This window comes from Sycon ciliatum, chromosome 4 (assembly GCF_964019385.1).
Source record: "Sycon ciliatum chromosome 4, ocSycCili1.1, whole genome shotgun sequence".
Lineage (NCBI taxonomy): Eukaryota > Metazoa > Porifera > Calcarea > Leucosolenida > Sycettidae > Sycon > Sycon ciliatum.
This window is the reverse complement of record NC_088646.1, coordinates 32,620,357-32,634,689: the sequence shown is the minus strand read 5'-3', so window position 1 is coordinate 32,634,689 and position 14,333 is coordinate 32,620,357. Positions and strand designations below refer to the sequence as shown.

General features: G+C 48.4%; 2 protein-coding genes across 3 annotated transcripts in view; one reads left to right on the top strand and one right to left on the bottom strand.

The window, feature by feature from the left end:
- Positions 1–2,497, bottom strand: part of LOC135815716 (E3 ubiquitin-protein ligase pellino homolog 2-like) — an 18,369-nt gene extending 15,872 nt beyond the window's left edge. The window contains exon 1 of the mRNA XM_065329049.1: positions 2,337–2,497. The gene's annotated coding sequence lies outside the window, so the exon portion shown is untranslated. The remainder of the gene's footprint in view (positions 1–2,336) is intronic.
- A 468-nt stretch (positions 2,498–2,965) lies between these two features.
- Positions 2,966–14,333, top strand: part of LOC135815714 (uncharacterized) — a 22,430-nt gene continuing 11,062 nt past the window's right edge. Inside the window, exons 1-14 of one of the 2 annotated variants that reach the window (XM_065329047.1) lie at positions 2,966–3,753; positions 5,497–5,695; positions 7,103–7,315; positions 7,727–7,822; positions 8,066–8,163; positions 8,600–8,725; positions 9,617–9,706; positions 10,278–10,391; positions 10,851–11,032; positions 11,429–11,706; positions 11,954–12,168; positions 12,413–13,045; positions 13,584–13,625; positions 13,893–13,940. In XM_065329047.1, the coding sequence (XP_065185119.1) occupies positions 3,340–3,753; positions 5,497–5,695; positions 7,103–7,315; positions 7,727–7,822; positions 8,066–8,163; positions 8,600–8,725; positions 9,617–9,706; positions 10,278–10,391; positions 10,851–11,032; positions 11,429–11,706; positions 11,954–12,168; positions 12,413–13,045; positions 13,584–13,625; positions 13,893–13,940 (2,748 nt within the window). In that variant the 5' untranslated portion in view covers positions 2,966–3,339. The remainder of the gene's footprint in view (positions 3,754–5,496; positions 5,696–7,102; positions 7,316–7,726; positions 7,823–8,065; positions 8,164–8,599; positions 8,726–9,616; positions 9,707–10,277; positions 10,392–10,850; positions 11,033–11,428; positions 11,707–11,953; positions 12,169–12,412; positions 13,046–13,583; positions 13,626–13,892; positions 13,941–14,333) is intronic. The other variant, XM_065329046.1, reaches the window with a different exon arrangement.

Genomic DNA, 14,333 nt, shown 5'->3' with positions numbered 1-14,333 from the left:
TTCAATCCACTCACACAATTTCATGAATGTCTGCGCCTTCACATCGCCTTTCTGGGCCAGATCAGAATCCACTGCATCATTAGCAAGACGTTTCAGAGACTTCTTGTTTACGTACAGTGAAAAACAGCTACGGTGATACAGTACTTGATCTCATTCGCTATACCATCCTGATTTTCAAGTTCGTTCAATAGTCTAGCGTGGCTACGTGTACGAGCAGTCTAAACTCTGCCTCGTATGTGGCGCACTGAGTCAATTTCTCTGCCAAGCGCCTGTTCTGCGCGTCAGGTTTATAATCCTGGCACACCACACACTTGCTCAGATCAGTCGTGCCTGTTACGCTTCAGGTCTGCCTGCCCGATTTGGCTCCAGAACACTCTAGAGCAAGTTTTTCTTCAAACATCAAAGGCTTCTTGACGGACTCTGTATGCAGAAACCCACTATACTCTAGAATGACTGGGTTTGAGTACATGTACAATTTCCGTATGCAGCGGAAGATCGCCATAGCTAACAAACGGACAACTGTACAGACTTGCCGATACTTTTTATCGTCTTCAGCAGCCACAGCTATTACTTAGTCAGAAACAGCTCTAAAACATTTGTGAGCTCCTACTTGCCACGAAACTTCTAAAATATGACTGTTTTCCGAAATGGGACCCCACACTAAAATTTAGCTTGTTTGTTCGTTTTATTTCATTAATTTTTAATTCACAGTGATCAAACGAGCAGAGGTGCTCAACAACAAGGAAGCGAATGAAGGTGCCAAGAAGTACGAGGGGACTCAAGCCGACAATTAATGATAATAATAATTATTCTGTACGTCGATCTCAGGCTGCATTTACACGGAGACGAATTGAAACGAAACGAAACAGAACAAAAAGGGGCTGGCCTCGAACCGTTTTCAAACCGTTTACACGAGAACGGCAAATCGTTTTGAACCGTTTACACGAAAACGGAAAACGGGCGATCAGGCTTTTTTTTTTTTTTTTTTACTGAATACCACAGTACCATCAGATGCTGCACAGCGGGGGCGGTGGCATATTGGATGGAAGTGGGGGCGGGGCAAAAGTAACTCCTCCGACCAAAGGTCTCGGAATCATTGTTACTCCTGTGCGCCGATACATAGGAGAAAAGAAACATGTGCATCCAAGAGGGGAGCACCGGCTTTGCAAACGATAATGGGGAGAATTTGAGATTGGGATAAGACAAAACAATAGTAAAAGCAGTGCACCGTAGGAAGATGGAGGCTGGAGTCAGCACGTGCTGGCTTGGCGCAAGGGCGGGAAGTAACACGTTAGTTGGAGTTGGTACGTGCTGGTGGTCGCAAGGGTGGGGCATTTCCCGCGAAATATACTCCAGCGCGGAATGGTTTCCATGACCGCGCTCCGTTTCCACCGTTTACACAAGAACGAAAACGTTTTCAAAACGTTTCAAAACACTTTGAAGTACGTTTCCATTTCGTTCCGTTTAGGTATCGTTTTCGGGCGTTGTCGTGTTAACGATAGTAGTAAACGCAACGATTTCGTTCCGTTTAGGTCGTATTTCGTTGTCGTGTAAACACAAATCGTTTTCAATCGTTGTCGTGTAAACGCAGCCTCAATGACTACCTTCCAAACAATCCCAAGGTACACGTCGACTTCGAAATAAGTTAGACAAGTACTACGGAGGATTAGCAAGACGAAATTCGCGTTCGCGTTCGCTCTCCAAGGAAAGTCGAACTCAGTGACGGAATTCGCGTTATGAGAAGGATTAGCAAACAGAATTCGCACATGCATGACGTTCACACGACGTACATTGTGTACAGACAGTACAGCGTGGTAAATTTATGACTGCCCTGACACCATGGACACGAATCCGCGATTCGTGTTCCGACTACAAATGCGAAAGTTCGCAATCCAGTTCGCGAACTGAAAAATGTTTGCGAACGCGAATTTCGTCTTGCTAATCCTCCGTACTATCTCTAGTATATACTAGTAGACAAAACTAACACACTTTGTGCGAGCATAACATACCTAGCGGCTGATTTTTACGACGCGCTTTTCGCAATAATTGTGAGCGAAACAGGCTCACAACATTCGTCACTTCGCCATCACCCTTTCAACAGTCCAAGGCTCGTCTCTTCCAAACACACGGACATCGACAGCAAAATTTAAAGCGTTGTTCTCCCCTGGCCCTGGCAATCGAAGTCCAGATTTATGCTGGTTGATTGATTTCGAATTGAATGAAACGCCGCCCTGTCGTATCAGCTGTTCAACCGGACCAGCAGATCTACCGCAGTACCCGTATACAAAATAAATTGGCACCTGACACTTGGTAAAGTTACTAAACTGTGTACTTACTTGCTTTGTACAAAGCCAAAGGCGCCTGTGTTCCCTCGCTTTCAGCCTTTAGTTTAAATTAGAGTGTAGCCTCGGCTAGTTCAGGACAGGATGAAGAGCAAGGCAGTGCCCGCACTGCAGGTACTGCAACTACTGACTGTTTCCAACAACTGCGCGCTAGTCTGACACTAGTCATGTACAGCGCTGCCCGGGCCATGGCCCCCATGCCTGGGCCATGGCCCAGTCCATCCAATGATTATGTTCGCACTACAAAATCAAGTAGTAGTAGTAAGTACTGACTTGTGGTACTAATACTAGTAATAGTATTACTATTACTATTAGTAGTAGATCTATAGATCTACGACACAAGTCATTACGTAGTACAGACGGCCCAGTGCCAGTGGAGTGGGGTGGATGTCAAGGGCAAGGTGCCAGAGCAGTGTCGCGTGGCATTAGTCCAGCCTGATCGCCTTCTTCGACCACGAAGTCAGCAGATTCACACGCAAAGCGCCTCGATCGCTACATTTTAAATGTAGCGATCGAGGTCATTTATGTCGATCGCTACGGGCCAGGGCATGTCTTGTACTAAGTAAGTATTAGTTGTAGCGTGATCTCGACCGCCTTCAAGTCCACCTCATTCTGCTACACTCGTATTTGGGTTTGACAAGAATATGACTAGGCGGCACCACCTGCCGTCTTGAATGGGCAATTTCGAGCATGTCACTCATGCATCATGAGAAGAAAAAAAGAAGTGTTTCAGATGGTGTTCTTTCCGCAATGAGCCAAAACAATGTATTCCCAGTTCCTAGGTTAGTAGTTGTTCCGGTAGATCTACCGAATTCAGCGTATTGGCCCTTGAAATCATCCTCACGAACGCTAGTGCACGGTCTACGTCGTTTGTCCGTAAAACGAGTCCTGATCACCAGGACTAGTCACGCCTGGAGATGGTGTCCCCGTCGTAGCTTTTCTTGTGTTCTTGTGGCCGTCCGTCTCGACTGCGGCCGAGAGAGAAGCAGCGAGAAGCATGCCCGTCCGTCGCCGACAGCTCGGCGAGTCGATGAAAAAGGATGAGGCTCAGGCACCAGCCTGGGACGTTGGTAGGCCCGTTTCCATGCCAAGCTTGCTAGGAGGAACGACCCGAGATCACCGTCAGCAGCAGCAACAACAGCCAGGTTTCTTGCTCTCGAACTTGAAGAAAACTCGACTCTTCGGATCTTCGGCAGCCTTCAGGCATTCGACAAACCTCGACCAGCGAGCCGGGCAGTCCAAAGGCCTAGACAGCGGTCTATCCACGTTGGTTTCCAACGGGCGAGCTGGGCCCCCAGTGCATCATCAGTCTAACCAGAAAGAGCACCTGTATAAGGAGCTGTGCGCAGCAGTCACCGGTTACAACAAGCGCCATGGCTCTCAACGGTTTCTCATCTCACAACCCTCCAAAGTATGTTATATTTATACCCTTGGATTAGTACAAGTCAAAAAATTAGAATTTTCATGAGGCTCGCGGGCATGGTTTGTCGTCTTGTGGACGATTGGTGGCACGCAAGCTGCTACCCTGTTTACGTGGTTTAGGTAAATAACTCTTGCCAGCGTTGCTACACACACACACACACACACACACACACACACACACACACACACACACACACGCACGCACACACGCACACACACACACACACACACACACACGCACACTCGCACCCCCCCCCCACACACACGCACACTCGCACCCCCCCCCCCCCCCACACACACACACACGCCCCCCCCCCCCACACACACACACTATCCGTCTTCTTCGTGTGGATCGTGAATCATTCGCGTGTGAACAGTTTACAACTATAGTCACAAGCACAAAGCGAAGAGAAGCGCTTCATGGTTATAATTATGTCCTGAATGCGTAGTGACTAGTAAGATAGTACAGCTTGAAGTCAGGTTCTATGCTTCGAACTACTGTATAGGTACAAATTTTCGTTCACGAAATCTTTCGTTATTTCACTCCACCAGCAGGCTTGTTAATACGTACTAATTTTCGTTTTTGGTCGAGGTCTGTCACCCCGAACGTTCAGAAAAAAAACTTTAGTTTGGTGCAAACTTTAGTTATTTCGTGCCCCTAACGAATTTAGCGAAAGTTAATTCCGAACGAAAAATTTGTACTTCTACAGTAGTCACTAGTGAGCTACTTCATACTTGCACTTTTTTATTTATTTTATTTTTTACAAAAAAACACACACCATTTGACGGCACAAAGCAGCAAGGCAGCGATGAGACATATGGAATGGCAGGAGTGGGGGAGAGGCAGGGGCAGCTTGACCGACCATAGGGTCTCGCCTTCATTGCAACCCAAGCACTCCACAAAAACAAAAAAATTACAGAAAATACGCAGGGGGGGGGGGGGGTAGATAACTGGGGATTACGGGGGAAAGTATACTGTACTTGCAAGTACAAGGAAGATGGCACGACTGCATCTAATTGAAAATCCCCATCACCAGATCAAGGTGTGGGTTCTCTTCACTCAGCAGCGATAAGTCGAGCGAGCTGTACTCCTGGTGCTGAGAGCCGGGCTCACACCCCAGTGTTGCAACTTCCCCATTTCTAACCCCCAACACGAAGTGAATACTGTAGTCATCATACTGATCGAAGAAGAAAAAAGACTGCCACTTTCATTTTCTGACAAGGTATCTTGTCTTGGAAGAGTGTCAATGCAGCCCCATTATGAAATCAGTCGCCTCTTCTGACCTCTTCTCGGGGTCTCTTCTGGGGAGAGGCATGGAAAAGACTAGAACTTCTGCAAACAGTGCTAGACTTCTTCCCTTTACCCTTCAGCTGCACTGTTTGATGATGCATGTGGCCACATCAAACCGAAGCCCCAAAAGCACATAGAAATCGCGGCACAAAGGCCATCAGTTTAGCAACAACACAGCAGCAGTGTGCGGGTGGAAACCTCATCTCAGCTCTTTCAAAAATGAGTCAATGTTTTGGATGAGACCACGCAATTTCACACCTTTTTAACCGTGACTAAAGGCTCAAGGGAGAATGACACGTGATTCATGCCGTTTTAAAAGTAAGTTGTGGCGTTCTGGCCACTTACACATTGCAGACACACTTGGCCAACCAGATGCACATGCACTGCTGCTGGCTGCATTATGACACGTTTCTCCTTGCATGGCTGTATTCTTCTGTGAAGGATGACCTCATCTTCTCTGGTGTGATCGCAATTGTCTGGGAAGAGAGCAAAGCTGACGGTAACTTTGTCCACACCAAGTCAATGCTGATCAACAGTATCACAACGGTGCGATCAATCATCAACCAATGCATTGGAAAGTTTCATCTTCCAGGCAGCTCGCTCTCCTATGGCATCTATGAGTCCAACAGCCACACGAAATGTAAGATAGGCTTGCACTGGCATGCGCCACGCGTCGCCACGCGTCCTAGGCTATAGTCCATAATACAGTAAAACCTGTCAAGGCGATCGGTCGGATAAGGCGACCACCTGTCCCAGAAGACCACTGCAGCCAGGACCAAGGGATGCTGTTTCCAGTCAAATGACCCTGGATAAGGAGACCACCTGGTCACAGAGACCACACTTTGAAGGTCCTTTGAGCGGTCGTCTTAGACAGGTTTCACTGTACAGTAGAACCTGTCACGGCGACCACTCGGACAAGGCGACCACCTGTCCTTAAAAACCACTAAAACCGGAATCAAGGGATGCTGTTTCCAGTCAAATGACCCTGGATAAGGAGACCACCTGGTAACAGAGACCACATTTTGAAGATCCCTTGAGCGGTCGTCTTAGACAGGTTTCACTGTACCAATTTCTATGATGTGTGGCTGTCCACTGGAGTGTAGCCTGTGCATGCGGGTGACCTGGTGTGGCACAGAGGCTACTGAAGTGTTAGTTGTGAAGACATGTGCCACGCTGTGTGCAGTTCAGAACATAGCACCCACACTGCCGATGTCACTTTCATTCAGTGACACCGGTGTTGAGCGGCCATTGCTGGCCTGCAAGACAGGTCATGGTCGTTTTAAGAAAGGCCCGTAGCACTACGAAAATTGTAATGTTGTTCGGGACAGGACTGCGGGAAGCAGTTTTCAACTGGTCCGATCATACCGGTCTTTCATACGTTGTGTTTGACATATTGAGAACATATCCTTAGCAGTGAACATATGTTGATGGTCGCAAGTTGGTCCGGTGATAACCTTGCCAACCGGACCGGCTCCGGTGGGCCTGGGGCGTGTGGTACAGTAAAATCTGTCAAGGTGACCACTCGGATAAGGTGAACACTCGGATAAGGCCGCTGCACCTGTCCCTGAAGACCAATGCAACCAGGACCAAGGGACGCTATTTCCAGTCAAATGACCCTGGATAAGGAGACCGCCTGATAACAGACACCACGTTTTCAAGGTCCCTTGAGCGGTCGTCTTAGACAGGTTTCACTGTATACCAGGTCCACGTATACGGGTGCTCGTCCATTGCAGTGTTTCCTAGAGGCGGAGTTCACTACTACGTTAATGACGTGTGCACGCACTACGCTAGTGGGTTGAATGTGTCCACACTCACCGACCCATCTATGGTCAGTGAGTGTGGACATGGACCTGCCTCTTAGCTGAGAGGATTGCTTTTAAAGTTAGTACTGGGTGTGCGTTAATGCTTGTGTGTGTGTGCACATGTGTGTTGATGTGTGTGCACATGTGTGTGTGTGTGTGTGTGTGTGTGTATGTTTGTGTGTGTGTGTGGTGTGTGTGTCTGTGTGTGTCTGTGTGTGGATATGATTTGATTGTAATGTCCATAGCTGAGCGTAAGCTACACGAGGAAGACCGACCTCTGGTGTTAATGGTGTACGGCGACAGCACAAACCAAGGTCTGACGTTCAAGCTGCGCTGTGATCACGATGAAACCGACCAGGAAGTGCGGCTTCGCCATCGCCGTGAGAGGCAGGCCGAGCTGGACAATCAGCGATGCGCCATTCAAGAGAAGCTTCGCGGTGTCATCCCCAAACATGGCGGTGAGTACATGCACCGCTAAATGACATCATGACAAATTGACAATAGCTGGTGACGTCACATCGAAATAGATGACGATACTGTCCTTCTGGAGTGGTCTGAAGCATGTTCATATTTTGATTGCATGCATGATCACATTGATCAGATTTAGTACATGGCATCACCTCTATAAACATGTACGGTGAAATAAATAACAGGCGGCACAAGTGAGAATGATGCAAAGCGTTATTTTCTCAACCCTATGTGCCACAATAGTACGCCTGACCTTGCGGAGGCTTGATGAGAAATTGTACTGGCACTGCTTTCTGCTTGTGCCAGTGATTTGGCCATAGTGATGTACACATATGTTACTGATGTACTTCAAACTGTTACTGATGTTGATGTTGTGCTGTTCTACTTGGCACCCTGTGCAGTTGATGATGGTGGACTGGTGGCGATGGAGTCACTGCTGGATACTTCCCTCGTACACCTCTCCTCGATATCAAAACAAGCCCAATCGGCATTACTAGGTACTTGGGCTACTACCACTATGACGGGCATTGCTCTTGCATGGCATGCAATGTGTAATACCCAAGCGCGATTGCAAAAATAGGTTCACACTAGTGACCTAATGCTAAACTGATCTACTAGTAATCTGCCCCATTTCCAAAAGAAGTTCAACATACATTGTAGCATTGCAAGTTGGCATCCTTTTGAACAGGCCGGTGGTGTATCCTCACCAGTTTTGCTGTTTTCTGTTGTGCCTTGTGTAGGTCTTGTCAGAGTTATTGTGGACAACAGCAGCAGGTCGTCAGTCAACTCTGCTCGCAGGCTTGAGCTGTGGGAGCTCCTTCGGCCATTTGCCACACAGGTAAACCATACCATTTTAAGCTGGTGTTCTGCAAGCAACGCATAGGATCTTTCTTTGCAACCCAGCAGCCTTATAGCGGGTGTATCAGCCTATTGTGCATGCGATCAAGTGATTATTGCTGGTGCTCTTAGTACCTTACAGATGGGCGTCAGTTGCTAGAGGCTCTTGAGCTCAGACACTTCATCGGTCATTTGAGTGCTCGTCGCTCGAGTGTGGTGGAATGTGAACACGTTATTCTGCAATCTTCCAAACTATTGGTGCCATTCAGTAGCTCCACTATAACTTCAAACCTTGCACCATACATTGCGTCTTTTGACGTTATCACATTCTGATGTATCGTACTGTATGTACTGTGGCTCAAGCTGCGCAGACACATTGAATGGATAATTATGATTTTATGATAACCGGATGACATGTTTGCTGTGCTGCGGTGCAGGTGGTGTTCCATGTTCGGCAACTGGTGGCCGACACACACGAGATTGTCAGTCAGAACTGCTCGTCTAACACATGCTCCCTGATGACTACGAACCATCTCAACTTGATGGCGGATATGGCTAAAGAGGTGAGCTATTGAACATGTGGCTTATCACCACGCTTGCATGGCCGTTGGATCTTGAATGGATTTATGTACAGCTGGATTTCAGGGCAAGAATCTTTAGAAACTCAAAATACTAATTCCTCCCCCGGTCTCATGCGGAGAATGACTCTCTAATGTCAAAATATGTTGTGCATGCCTGATCTTACCATACACTTGGGGCCTGTGTTGTGTGCCGTCAGGCCATACCGTGAAAAAAGGTCAAAAGCCCGTGTAAGCGCTCGCCCAGTCTAACGCCCAGGACCAGGTGCCGTTTGACAACGCTCTTGTTCTGGTTTCCGGCCCACCTCTGTGTGAACACCTGTGGGCAAAAGCACAGGCCTAGTACAGAGTGCAATGTATACCGTCGCAGCTCCATGTGCATGTACGATGCGGTAGTACAGTCAACTTCGCTTATAACGACACTCGGCGGGGCATCAGAAAAGTGTCCGTATTCGCGAAGTGTCGTTATACCCGAAGTCTCATTATACGTGTCACAGTTGGATGGGACTTTGCTCTGGGCATGAAAATTATGTCGTTATTCGCGAATTGTCGTTATATCCGCAGTTGTTATTAGCGAAGTTGACTGTATGGTGTACATTGTATAGTGTAAGCTGCGCTTACCAGGTGGGTATGTATTTCTTCCTGGCTAGTATCCCATAGCCCTTAGTGGTTTATTGATAGGTTGATGTGAAAAATAATCCAGTTTCGCCTATCTGAAATAACAGCTAACGCCCAGGCCCAAATCGACTATGTTCTGGACCTTAACTAACTTTTCCGCCCAAAGTTGTATTACAGGCTTTTATGGTACACAGTGGAGTAAGTAGATCAGCCATGATCACCCAACTCTACCACCACCCTGTTTTGTTTGCGTTGCAGGTTGTTCACGCCTGCAAGGCCGTCGGTGGATGTGCTGACGCTTCGACCCAGGCACCGTACGACAAGGCTGTGGCCAGCCTGGGACAACAGGTACGGCTATGCCCCCGCCGCGCGGGCACACTGTAATGATATGTACTTTACAATGCCCAGTCCCCAGTATGGAAGTACAAATGTTAGCCTCACAAATAACGACCTCTGGTATAGCCACAACTCGCAAATTATAATGACAAATCTTCAGACTTAATGCCCACTTGACTACCAAGTACGCACATTCAACCTCATGAATAATAGCAACCTGCAAACAATTTTCTCATGCACGATTGAGGGTCGTTATTCACAAGGTTGATTGTAAATCATATCATTGGCCATTTGACAACCTTGACTTTGACACTATCTGCAAAACGTGAAACTGAGAAATGGAATGATACTTGTAAACAAGTCGCAGTGACGTTGTACTCAAACAGCCGCCACGTGTCGGGTGAATGAATCTCCAGTGCACGGTGGACATTGTGATCCTGCTGTCTATGGCGCACCACTGCCCCTGCACCTCTTCTCCCATGGCTTAGTCTTTAGCACGCAGTCTTAGAACACTGCTGTTTCCGTACGAAATGTTTCCCTGGGTCCCTTGCTCTTGTACCATACTGGCTTGTCCGTCCTTCAGGCAGATATCATGCGCCTGCTGGTGAGGCAGTGTCGGAGTATTGTTGTGGCGTGCTGCACAGCCGCTCAGCTGCTTGCAAACTGCCCACAGTGGCCAACCGGGAAGACATTGCTGGTAGGTGGCTGGAGCTGACTTTTCGAACCTGTAATTAAGGCCATTGCATTTGTGTATGTTTGTGGTGGTGGGGGGGGGGGTATCATTTTAGCATGTCCATAGTATATCACATTGCTTGTATTTCAGAAGTACATGTTCATGGCAGTAGAGATCTTCTTAAAGTGTCACTGCTCACGCATATACGGTCCTTGTTCAGACCTACTACAAACACACAATAGCCTGGATGATCATTGTAGTTGGCTGTTTCCGGGTGTTAGCAGATAGTTTTGTGTTGCTTACCATCTATATCATAGTTGGCAAGCTATAGAAGCTGCATATTGTGTTGTTGGCTGGGCTGCGATGCTATATAATGCTCCGGAGGAAATTTCTTCTCGCACCAGAATTGTATGCGGAATGTTACCAATGTAACCGTTACTTAAAAAGTTCTTATCTATTTTTGCTACCTTGTTTTGTTGGCAGCCTGAGAATCTGTTTGAAACACCACCGGTGGTGTCAAACTCGGTCATGTACGTCGTGGCAGTTGCATACACGCGTCTAATCCAGGCAAGCTTTGAGCAGCGGCTGGACGACCTGGCAGATCGCGTTGCCGACATGGTGCAGCCGTCACAGCTGATCCTCGAAGTCATTCACTCGTCCGAGGAGTAAGCAAATTGTGCATAGCTCTGGCTAGGTTCTTTAATGGAACTACTTTTGACTGTACGTATACATGTACAAACCGGACTGCCATTGCGTATAGCTCATTCTTATCAGTCAAATGGTACCATTACTCTGGTGTAGTTTCCTTCTCCCGTCTTGGCTTCACACAACCATTTCATCCCATCTACGATCTGTCACTTGGCACTGAATTTCTAGATCCATTGGATGAGATTGGTGTATTGATGTTGCCTGAACTGGCCCTTCCTATCACATACAGACATGCAATCAATGCTATCGTGCATTTTGTGTGTTGCCCCCCCCCCCTCTCTCCCTCTCTCTCTCTCTCTCTCTCTCTCTCTCTCTCTCTCTCTCTCTCTCCCTCTCTCTCTCTCTACACGCAGCTATGCATTGCTGCAGACCAGTCCACTATATACGCGGCTCAGCAAGCTAGAGGAGCTGCTGAAAGGTGACATATCGCGGCTGTTCAAAGTCGCCAAGCAGGCTGCAGACCCATCGGCTCAGATTGGTGCTGTGTCAACCATGCTGCTAGCCGCCTGCACTGTGCTCAAGGACTGCTCTCAGCTTCTCATGGCTGCACAGTGCACAAACATCCTCAACAACACCGTTCTCACAGGCTGGCAGCTACTCCGAATGACTTGGTTCTCACGCTGGCTGCAAGGTAACAGCATGAGTTTAGCATGCTTGACACATACACGCTACCCTACCATTTTCTTGACAATAATGACCTTAAAATGGTGTGTGACAGTGTGTGTACATTGCTTGCAATGAGGGTCCAACTCAGAGTTGAATTTCCGCAGGATGCATTATAGTCGAGTAGTGTTAAAAACATGGGGGAAGGGGGGGGGGGGTAAAGTCTAGTCCACAATGCATGTCCTGATGTTTCAAATTTCCCTATGCTCCTTCAGACCAACAGGCCGTCAGCAACAGCGACAGCAGCAGCTGCAACATGCTACCGGTCATCTCGTCTCACCTGCAGACGGTGCAACACGTACCAGGCCCTCGCAGTGTGGCGAGCAGTGGCATTGGCTCATCCACGGCATTGCACTCGGAGAACGAGCACGAGCCAGTCGCAAGCAAACCGCTCCAGACCGCAGAGTCCAGTACACTGCCTTCCAGAAGAGTAAGCTGGTGATTACTGACAGTCTTGCCAAAATACACCCAACAGAATCTTTGTTTGCGGCCCTGGGAATGGAGAGAAAGCAGCATTTGGGGGCAGGAACACCTCCCACCTCTCCGTTCAGTATGTGACATGGGTGTTTAATACGGCAAATCTTTTCTTCCTTTCCGTCTCTGGGAGACTTTTCCCATTTTCCTGTGTTGCTACATGACTGTGCATATGTGCATTTGATTGTGTTTTCTGCTAGACTACACCGATGGCCGATACTAGCGAGGCTGACGAGGCAGATGACGACATTGGACGGGTGCACTCCGCCTGCCAGCTACCACCGCATGACGCATCGGCCGCTTTGCCAGCCACGCTGTCCAACCTGGTTACCGGCCGGGAGGTGAGCCGGAGCATGAACAACGTGGCCGCCAGCGACGGGGGGCTGACTGGGTCGTTGGACAACCTCAGCACACTGTCCAGGGAATGCAGTGCCCTGGACGCGTTCCGCACACCGCAGGCAGCGCGGCATTTCCGACCGGCCAACGCGGCAGCCACCACGGGCCGCCTTAGCTCCCTTCACGGACTCAGCAAGTCTCGCCAGAGCATAATCAGCACGGGAAGCGAACGCTCGTACAACCGCTTTACCAGCCGTGTCAGCCTGGATTGGTCCGATGTCTACAACAGTCGGATTAAGGCAGCGGCAAGCGTCGAAAGCCTTCGGGCGTACCGTGCACCCATCTCCGAGGCCGGTCTATCCTTGTCGCGTAACAACCTACTAACAAGTGACTCTGAAGATGGAGGAAGCCGGCACAGCCTTGCACGACGTCCCGTGCACAGCCGGCCGTCCAGTGCTGGTCGAATGGCCAACAGCAACCCAACGGCAGGCACCATGGTACGTTTACTGCTTGTTTTAGAGTGCACCTGCCAGTGTGCGCCAGTAGTGGAGTAGAGTGTTTATGAGGTTGAGGAAGTTGATAATGAGAAAGTCTGAATAAAAATGACTGCATCACGAAAATTAATGTAAGGCAGAATTTCCAAGACTCAAACCAGGGACCCTCGCTTATAGCCAGCGATGCTCTACCACTAAGCTATGGTGTGCGTAGTCGTCTTAGAGTAGATTGTAGATGGCTTAAAAGATGTTGGCAGATCGAGATCTCTTCCAGTGTCGGCATTGGAGTCGAGCTCCTGCTCAAGAGTTTGAGTCCGTACTACGGCGCCAGTTTGTCCTGTGTGGATGTGGAATAGCACAATTGACTAGGGTTTTGCACGAATGAGACAGCCGGCCCAAGGTGAAGGCTAAGGGGGCTGTGGTCACCATGCTTGCCCATGCTGTGCAACGATCTACATGTCACGGTTATCTGTGTAGTGTGATCTTTGGTCACGCAAGCATGCTGTATGTAATACAGAGAACTGTCGTCTTTCCACTACAGGGGAAACTACAGAAAATGGAGCATAACCTCACTGTTAATAAGGTGAGTTTGTTTGCGATGTTCATGCTAAGCTGAAACAGGAGCCTTGCCCCAGTGCTTGCCGTGTTCACTTTTGTCAATGGGCCCGCACGTGCGATTGTGCGTGCGCGCGCGCGCGTGTGTGTGTGTGTGTGTGTGTGTGTGTGTGTGTGTGTGTGTGTGCGCGTAAAATGCTTTTTCTTTCTTCTTTTTCTCGCTTGTTACGGGTGGATTTCTGATCATGTACTGCCGTTCTGTTGGTGTTATTATGGCCGTTGTGGTCCTGTTCAGGCTGTTGGGAAGGTCTTGGAGAACATCCTCTTTTCGCTGAGACAAAAGGTCGGTTTGGCTCTCAGATGTGTACGTGTATTTGTGCATTTATGCATCCTTACTGGGGATCATGTACGAATTTGCACTATCAGTCCGTGAGTGGACAATTGGCAGTACCAAAGCCGCTACATCTCTATTTTAAAACATGACATTGAGAGAAATGATGCTATGCTATCACCTTCCCTTACTGTCACTTCATAGCAAGTTTAGTGGGTGTCCAACTGTCTGCAGCAAGTAAGTGTTCTACGACCGACGCGGCATTTTTGGAACTTGTGGATTGGCTGTTCAATGTGTCAAGGATCTATTGCAGATATGTGCACACTGTATGTTACTGTGATACGTGCACACTGTATGTTATTGTGATACGTGTACACTGTATGTTACTGTGATACGTGTACACTG